General features: G+C 33.0%; 1 protein-coding gene across 1 annotated transcript; it reads right to left on the minus strand.

Moving 5' to 3' along the window:
* Positions 1-228: 228 nt before the first annotated feature.
* On the minus strand, positions 229-957 carry LOC119644964 (nuA4 complex subunit EAF3 homolog). Its single transcript, XM_038044706.1, has one exon. It carries the CDS (start codon positions 955-957, stop codon positions 229-231), a length of 729 nt encoding a protein of 242 aa, XP_037900634.1.
* Positions 958-10,210: the final 9,253 nt, after the last annotated feature.

Here is a 10,210-nt window from a genome sequence, read left to right on the forward strand (position 1 = left end):
AATATATAAATTACTCAGGTCGTTCAACGAACTACGCTGTAATATATATAAATAAAAAAAAAAAAAATAAATAAAAAAAATTAAAAAAAAACGAGTAAAATACGAAGTGAAGTTTAAGCAAGCCATGCCATTGCAGCATGAAATAGAGCAAAAATGAAAACTTGAACGAAATATGGAGATAATTGCTTTATTCTATTGGGTTTTTTTTCTTGTTTCGCTGTTGTTGCTTTACTTTCCTTGACGAAGATGGCAATGTTGTGGACTGGCCTTAATAAAGTTGGACATACTGAAGTATATCGAACGGTTGCGGACTAAAAATTTAAGAAAATCACGCAAATATTTTAAAATTGTATTAATATGTTGCTGGTCTAGAATGGATAAAGTCAAGACCGAGTCCAAGTTTGCGAGCAAACGTAATAAATGAATGGCTCCGTATAACTGAGAAACGGGCGTGTTTGGATACTTTTGTATGATTTCAAGATATTGTTGTTTCTCAAATTTATACAGTATATTGGTGCCGAGCATAACGTTAAAATGCTCTATTATACCTTTCATAACCTCGGCGATGATAGTATCTTTACTTGGACGTAGAGATTTTCGCGAACTTTTAGATGCTATATATTGATCGACCACATCTTGGGCGGTGATTCTTGATGGTATATTTAGAAGTTTGGATTTCTCGTTAATGGCTTCCCAATCGTCAGCTAAGCGCTCCTTAAGCTCATTGGGCATTTTAATCTTAATCTCCATCTTGGTAAGGGACCAAAATTCAAGATCTTCCGCACTCGAACCAAAGATATTATTTTCATTACGCATTAGATTCGGTGCTGTGTTCATCAATGAAATTGGCAATGGCTTCGTTGATTGAACTGGGATCTTTACGGGTGGTGGTGGTGGTAGTAGTATTCCTGCTGGTGCTAAGACCGGGACCACAATGGAATTTATGTTATTGGCCATATCGTGCACACCGGATGACTTACCGCGCGCTTCTTCAGACTTTGGGACCACTATAGTTGTGGAAATATTTGCTCCCAAATTGAATGCGGACCCTCCTCCAATTCCCTCAACTCTACGGATGCGAATTAAGCTCGGTTAAGCTAAAATTTACTTAACTATTACTTAATTAATTTTTGAAAAGAAATCTCCTTTCACGTACGCCTCCAATTGCTATGAATCTTCTTAAATGAATGAATTTTCAAATTATTTTTTCTTGTCAGTTCAGTTTAGTTTTCGGACATGTATATCCATGACTAATTGATATTTTTTCAAAAAAAAAAAAAAAAAATAAAAAAAAAAAAAAAAAAAAAAACATGTACAGTAAATATTGTGCAAGTAGAAGCTGCACAATAATCGACATTCACATCATCTTTTCGCCAGTTTATTACTGAATGTCTGCCCAGGTGTGTTTGTGTTTAACCTAGAGGCCGTAAGTTGTGAGATATTTTGAGATATGGAACTTAGGTGGCTGACGAGTTTTGGCGCAAGTATGGATACCAATGGCAATGAATTGGATCGGACCATTCCACGACCAGTTTCCGTGCAAAGCGGCATTTATTCAAAAAGTGGAACCTGGGTCATCCTGGCACGGATGTCGTGCATTATGACCACTATACTATGAGCCAGTCTACGTCTATGTCTATTTATTTCATGACCGTAAGTTGAAAGCAGCAAATGTGGAAATAATGAGTGAAATTGGTTTTTATAACAAGGTAAAGACACCGATTTTCATGAAAAGAGAAATCGTTATATTTTCTTCTCAACTTTTATCGATCTACCATGCAACCAAATTTCGAGCTCGCGACCTCTAAACAAATTTAATGTAGAATGGCGTCGCATATTTATTTAACACTGATCCCAAGCAGATGGCTAAGGAGTGGAATAGTAACCAACATTGTCGCCTTCGCCCTATTTTGAATGAAAGCAACATTCGTAGCTTGTTGTATTCTATTCTACTCTACTTTCCAGGTCTTTTCATTTGATAACCTTATCTGGAAGATTCTTAAGCAAAAGATAATCCGTCACTTCGATTGCACAGAAAATTTGATTGTATTGCATTGGATTCTCATCGAAACGAAAGGTATGCGTAAACTTTCAGCATGATTGGATATAAGGAAAGGCCGGGGATATCGTTTAGAATCTTCTTTGTTCTGTGAAGGAAGCACATTACATTTACATAAGGGAATGACGCTTCTTCCACACATACGGCTTTAGAGTCTCGCAACTTTGATAATATTAGCGTTATCAAGTCATATTATGGAGCGTTTAAATGGCGACAGAGCATAGGTAATTAAAAAAGCAAGCTCTTACAATATTCGCTAATTTCGTTGAAAGTAATTTTATGCTGTAGTCCAAATAAGTCCAAATTCTGAAAAAGTTCTCTTCTGGTACAATATTACCAAGCGTCTTCGTCTAAAGCGAGATGGCTTAGAAAGCTTGTGAGAAGAATCAATTCAAGACAATATCTGGCATCGAGAAGTTTCATCTACATTAGTAGTAAGCAAATAACTTGCTCGCTTCGGATGTGACGATTTCGATGCTAAAGACGGATTGCTAGTAGAGCAATCATTCTTAAAGTCCATGAAATTCATTAAAAAATTGATGGAGATCTGTATGTAGGTCAACAACTTACAAAGTTGCTGTTGAATTAAGCATTGGCCAAATAAAGAATTTTTAATCACAAGGGCAAGGGCAGAATACAAAGGAAACGTGATATTTGATTATCAATATGAAGAATGGATTGATGCCGCATAAGAAAACGACTAGTGTTTGGTGAGATCGACTTTGGATTTACTTCAGGGCGTAGATATCGGTCGTTACTACCAATAGCTAATATGATTACAGCACGTAACTGAAGCGACCATAAATGTGTGAAAAGTGTGAAAGATGTTGTGTTCAATCACAACGAGACCGGGCCAGGCGTATTTTCGATGATACCGCGAAAATTGATTAAGCTAAGGCTATTTCATTAATTTAAATCTAAGACCAAAATAGACTTTGAAAATCCTGGAGATCAATTAGCGTCCTGCAGTGATGGTATACCAGTTGCTAGCTAGTAAAAATGAAAAAAAAAAACTTATCAATGAAATGGAAATTGCATATGCTTGCTGCAATAAAGTTCATGTGAGAGATAAGGAAAAGGCGTTTGACGCCAACCACCCCCACCTTTTTGTTCATGTGCGATATAATAGATGTTTACGATCGAAAGAATTTTCAGTAATATTTGACTCTAGAAAGAAACAAAATATTTTGCAAACCCTTAAAGACTTTCCTTCAATTTAACTTCAACGTCCGGTTGGTCTCCGCCAGGGACGCACAGAGTCCCGTCGTTATCTATCCCCTTCAATTTGCTTAACAACATGTGGATTAGAATGCGTGTTTCTTTTTTGCCGCAACCACGATTTGATTGTGGTTTCCCTCCCGTATTTAAAGCGCAAAAGAAAATGAAGAAGAGACAATTTCTTGTTCGTTGTTGAAAATGAAAATTGAAATTAATACTTGCTGTAATATGATTTATTGAATGCAATTACTACGCTCTACTATAAAATGATTACTATAATTGGTAACAAATCTTTTCTTCAAAAGTAAGATGTAATACAACGCAAGTAAATTTCAGATAAACAATACATGTGTTATTTCATTACATTTATTATACATTAAATATTGTACGCTACTTACTACTGATATAATTCTTCATTTCCTTTTGTGATAAAAAAAAAAAAAAAAAAAAAAAAAAAATATCTTGTCTCCAATGTAAAGGCATATTTTCCACGGGAGCATTCGGCCAGAGGGCATGATCCAAATTTAGCAAAAATTTAGCAAAAATTAAATCTCCTTGCTTAGGAACGGTTGCATGCAAGAGAATTCAAAGAACTCGCTTATCTCATCAAAAATTTTCACAACAATTTAGTTTGACCGAAATACTATTACTCAGCGATTTCCATTGCTGAAATTATGAAATTATGAAAATTTTGTCGGATGCAGTCCGTTTTGCACTCGCATCTTGTCGCGGATAAAAACGCAGATACACATCACTAGGCATTGGGCAGAGTAAAGGAATGTACATAGACAAGATTAAAATCAGAAAATGATTCTGAATCAGTCGCTATAATAAATGTTGTATGTTCAACTCAACTCAAGATACCTGCCTAAGTTGCCTAAGTGATGTTCGGTATAAAAATTAATGCTTTACCGCCTAGGCTTGTTATAATTCCATGCCAAGTCGAAATTGAACGTCAAATGATCCTATAAAGCTGTTTATTTCATTTTAAATTGACTTTCGAAAAACGGCTACGGTACAACTGTTGTCGGTTTTTGTTGTTGTTGTTGTTGTTGTGTTATGATCAAGTTCAAGATTCGATATAATTCCTGGAACATTTCTCTGGGTCAATTGAGGCGGATGCAAGGGATAAACAGCTTACACGTACGTGAAGGTTTGGCACTCACATCATTATCTAAGATGATTGCTTCAATCTCACGATGCAATAATCGGTTTGGAGGCGTTCTCCTTAAACTTTCGACGCTATAAAATTCGTTGCATAAACGACATGAAGCAGCTGCGTTTGCTTGGTTTTATCGCTGCAATGTAAAAGCAGTTAACATGATTTCTCTTGTTAAGTAAATACTCATTAAAGTAAAATCAAGTAAGTAAATAAATCATTTGACACAAAGTTCATAAATTTTTTCCTTCTTTTTTGTTGTTGTTGTTGTTGTTGTTGTTGTTGTTGTTGAGTTGTAAGTTTTAACCCGTTAAAACTAAAATAGATAGTTTGTGTCCCAGTATGTGTAATGTAAGCAGAGAGATTGTGCTTATGATCGTACAGTATATCGCCCTTAGTTTACTGTATGCCATATGCAGCGTCTTTGAAGATAAGTTGTCATCTTAAATTTCTCGCTATTGTTGATTGTGTCGACATGCAACTATTGTTGCGATTATATTTTGGCAAAATGAAAGCCAGAAGACTCTATATGTACTGTGCTGTACTGTACAAAATTATTGCAAGCTATTAAAGGAGAGTCATATCTAAGGCTTCCAAAAACCCGAGATAAGTAGTCGGATAAACCGCTGCAATTATGCCAAGTACTAGTTTACTCGTATAATTGGAATATAGTTTTTCGTAAATGTTGATGAATCGACCAACATTCCCCAACAATGTTAGTTAGCCTGTGTCTTTTTGACATGAAATTGTTTTGCTGTAGATGGAGACGACAAAACGTTATCACTTGTCATAGAGCCGCAAAAAGACCACATAAATCGCAATCATCTTTTAAGAATTTCAAGTGTTATTAATATTAATTGGTTTGCAAGAAATGAAACATTTTCAAATACTTTATGTTGAATGCAAAGAAATAAAAAATAAAAAAAAAAAAAAAACGAAAAGGAAAAAAGCAAAATAAAAGATTTCTCTACGTAAATTGAGTTTGAATCAATTTATCAATTACTTGAGCATTTTAGATCAAGAAGATCAATATTGAAAAACATAATGACTATTTCCGCCCGATTTCATATGGAATTGTCGATATATATATATGCATATGCACTTAAGTAATATTTTTTTTTTGCCTCAATTCAAGCTATTAGACATGACAGACATGTGTGTTCACAAATGAATTAATTTAATTATTTGTTATGTATGGTATAAGTACTTGGCATATGAATGTATGCGTTCGTGTTTATGTATATATAATGTATATTGTAAGTAAGTGAAAGGCAATTTTCAAAATAATACAATTTGAGAGCGTTAAAGTGAAGTGAATTTTTGCAAAAAGGGTTGCAAAGATTTTCTTTAGAAAGCATGTCATTCAGTTATTCATGCATTTTCTATATGCTGTCATTCATTCAAATGCACGATGATAAAATACATTAAAAGCGATGGAGTGTAAAAGGGTAATATTAACCACATTATTTGTGTTGTGCGTCTATCTTTGGTTTACGTACGTACATATCTCTATGTTTGTATGTTTGTTCATATATTTACACATATGTTTATATATATATATATATATTATATATATATACATAATATATATATATATATATGCATCTATATGTTTATGTATGTGTATATAAGTTTATACATTTATATGTCTGGTATTGTGTAAATGTATTAATATTCTATATTATATATCGGGGTATATGTGTTTACAATTGTTAAAGTGAAAGTCACTTCAATTCGTAAATAACATAAAATGTTGCAACCTCAAGCGTGACTAATTTATTTGATGCAATTATATGATGGTGAATATAATAAAGAAAATACATATATAATAAAGAAAAAAAGAAAAAACGGGAACCGAATTGAAATTGAAATTAAAAAAGAAAAATTATATTTTGGTTTGGGTAGAAATTTTTGGTACCCATCATTTAAATTCTCACATATTGCTCGGGAATAACAATTAACGCATTATATATGTATATATATGTATATATATATATATATATATATATGTGTGTGTGAGAAACCAGGATCAAGTTTGTGATGGATTTCATTTGCCTCTCAAGTACAAATACAAGTAATTTTGATCGATGCCGAGCTAAAATTGACTGATCAACGAGATATGATTCAGTTCCTAATGTCGTCTTCTAAGAAATATCAAGAGACTGAGTAAACTTTGAAATAGCAAATAAGTAGACAAAGTCTTTGTTTTTATTTTAATTAAAAAAAAAAAAAAAAAAAACAAAAAAAAAAAAGAAACGCAAAACAATTGAATTAAGTTCAAGTATTGCGTTTGCATTTTTACATAAACGCATTGATCAAATCAATTATTATGAGTCAAATATTTGCGAGTGAAAGTTCAGGTCTGCTGGTCTGAAAAGAAAAGCCATTCATTCCGACGAAGTACACAGTTCAGAGTATTTCTATTATGATTTTTTCGTAAGCTTAAGATGTGCATCTTCGTTATGTGTACCTTTCCAGTGAATATCGAAGTGTTACACATTTAATCAAAAAGTCAATATATCCTCAGGAGGTAAGGGAAAAAGCACGAACATTAATGTGAATTTCACTTTACACTGCAGGAATATGAACACGCACGTGCACACACACACCCACACACATATATATATATGCGCATACATACATAAACGCATACATATAAATATGTAACCATGCATACATACATACATACATACATACACACACGTAAACTGTGTACATAGCTAACTACGTGTAGTAGTAGAAGTAGTATTTTCGCATGCTTGTACGTATTGTGTATTACTTGCAATATAAATTCATATACACATGCATTTACTCGTATGCGTTGTATGTGTTGCACTGCAATCACACTAATGGGTTCCTTTTAAATTCCACAGACAACTTCACAATAACTAATGACGAGATGAGTATGAAATTGAATGCATGATGGCCTAAGGGAGCGATTTCGCAATAGAAATTGCAAAGCATATCGAAACATAGACAAAGCGTCAGAACATTTTCTTTATAATGCCAAATAAGAGCTGTGTGTCATTGAAAGTGACATGTTTATTTTTCTCTCATTCTCATCCTCATCCTCATTCTTACTCCCTCCCTCTCTCTCTCTCTCTCTCTCTCTCTCTCTTCCTCACATCCGCATATTATTATTCTTTCTCTTCCCTCTTTTTGTTGTTGTTCTTTTTTCATCACTTTCTTATAATATTTTTTTTTTGTTTTGTTTTTTTTTTTTTTTTCGTGTACAACTTTTATTCCAGTTAAAGTTAATAGCAACAGCAGTTTGCGTATAAATACATGCCTTGTTTTGGCGTGTTAGTGTTGCCAAGATTTTAATGCTTTATATCAGAAGTAGCTAAGTTTTCTTTTCTTTTTTTTTTTTTTTTTTTTTTTTTTTTTGCTCTGCTTAAATCAAATTTTCACAAGCTTGCGAACAGACAAAATGCAATGAGGGGGAGTTTTGAAACGAATGTGATGGTAAGACCGGAGAAAAGAAATTTTTATTTGAATTTTTTATTTTATCTTAAATCGTAAGGTAAGGAACTAAAAATTGTCATCTATTGGTCTTGATCAACCGGGGAACCCTTCATGATCAACCTGTTGGCATTCTCTGCTCTACTCGCATACAAAAGAATCGTATTTAATAGTAAATGAATGCCATTTTGCTGTTGTGTGAAATAAAGTCTAATTGAAATTTGCCCCGAGAGGTGCGTATACATATAAAGCTCTTTGCAGTTTCTTGTATTGTAAAGAATTGTGGTTTTATTTCTTGCTCTCCTCTTTGTATATATAGATACGTATCCTTTTAATTTGCATGAATAAAAAAAGAAGAAGAAAAGAGAAGAAAAAAAAAAAAAGATAAAAAGCTTAAAGACATGTTTAGCTTTTGATATTTATTTGCTTGATGTTACAGAATATCCATGAATTCAATTATATTTTAAGGATTTCCCAATGTTTCACTTAAAAATTTGCTATCAAGAAAAACCCAAAACAATAAGAAAGAAGAAGAAAACAAAAACCAAAGCGAAAAGGAGAAATGGAGAAAATCGGTAATTTGTTATATCCATAATCAGCTACAAGCGCGTTAACCCTGCTTAACCTTGATTAATGATCTTAAATTAATAAGACCTGGATATAAATTGAACTACACTAAGAAATATATCTTATGCGGCTTAGAACGAATCTTTTAATACCTACCGTTGAGACACAATAGCACAACTTTATAAACTTACATGGAACTGTCCAACGACATCTACTTAAGTACTTAACTAGAAATTAATCAAAATCATAATCGATAAAATGTTTACATATAAAATAATTAAGTAACACTAAGGAGAGGATTCGTTTTGATAACGAAAGCATCCGGGGACTGGTGAAATTGTGGGAGAGAGAGAGAGAGAGATAGAGAGAAAAGAAAAAAAAAATGAGAACCAGTTAAATGCTTTATGGACTTTATGACCTAAGTTATAATTCCGATAAAGCGAATTTTTTTTTTTTTCCCCCTTAAATCTACCTATCCTACCTCAGCTGACCCGAAACCGGTTTGTTCCTTTGGATACATATTTCGAGGTAAAAAATTCTCTCTATTTGAAGAGTCGACGATGCCAAATTATACTTACCTTCGCTTTCGTTTGCATTTATATTTATGACAAAAGTTATTCTCATACCCTCATATAATGCGATAACGTGTCATACTTACTTAGCATTCATTAGAGTTTATCGCCAACAAAAAAAAAAAAAAACATTTAGGCGTTTTTATAGCCACCACCGAAGGATGGAAGTATATTCAATTTGTTAAAACGTTTGCAGCATCGAGAAGCTAGCTTCAGAAACTCTATAAACTGTACATATATATATTCTTGATCAGTAAGAAAATCGGAATCCATGTAAGCATGTTCATCTGTCTGCCGTAGACGTTTTCCTGCTCGCAGATATATAATGCAGATATCGTGGCTTTCAATTTTTACACGCTCAACTTGTAGCTTAGAAATGAGTCGAGTAAGCTAAAGAATCCATCTACAGCGTAACAGCATATCTCTCTTGTCAAAAGTACAAAGAAAAAAATATCGCTCTTAAGCAATAATACTTCGAGTACAATGCAAAAAATTTTAACGTAAACTCTGGATGGATTATATATATGTTATAAAATGCATTTGTATAAAAATTGCCACGCCCATTTAATACAATGAAGCATCAAATATGTTTCGTTTTTCGCATTTGTCGGCAAATAAAAATGATAAAAAGCATATAAGGTTCGGTCATGGCCGAATCTAATTGTTTATCTAAATTTTTTTAAGCTTTAGTTAATTAATTTAAATAATATATAACAAAAATGTTAAAATCCTTTAGGCCATAAATATGTATGATTCACTTTACATTGGCGATCAAGTTTTCCCAATTTATTCCTTACCATACGATAGATGGAAGATATATTAAGTTTCTCACATCAGATTGCATCAGAGTGCCTTCGTATCGTGAAGTAGTAGTGAAGTAGTCGAGCTATGAAGTGCATATACGCAATGAGTAATTGAGTAACCGTATCTATCTTGGATGAAAAATCAAATGTGATATTAAATTCATACTAAACGAGACTAAATTCAACAAAGGTCATTAAAATCGATTAATGTCTAACAACAACAACAACAACAAGTCTAAGATCTATAATCTAAATCTAGCTTTTAGCAATGTCTTGCATATTACGCTTTTCAAGCGTATTTCTCGAGTATTTTATGTGACGTAAGTTACCTTTCAGCTAAATGTTATATATTAAAAGCATGTTTGTGTTG

The sequence above is a fragment of the Glossina fuscipes genome, unplaced genomic scaffold, assembly GCF_014805625.2.
Source record: "Glossina fuscipes isolate IAEA_lab_2018 unplaced genomic scaffold, Yale_Gfus_2 1, whole genome shotgun sequence".
NCBI lineage: Eukaryota > Metazoa > Arthropoda > Insecta > Diptera > Glossinidae > Glossina > Glossina fuscipes.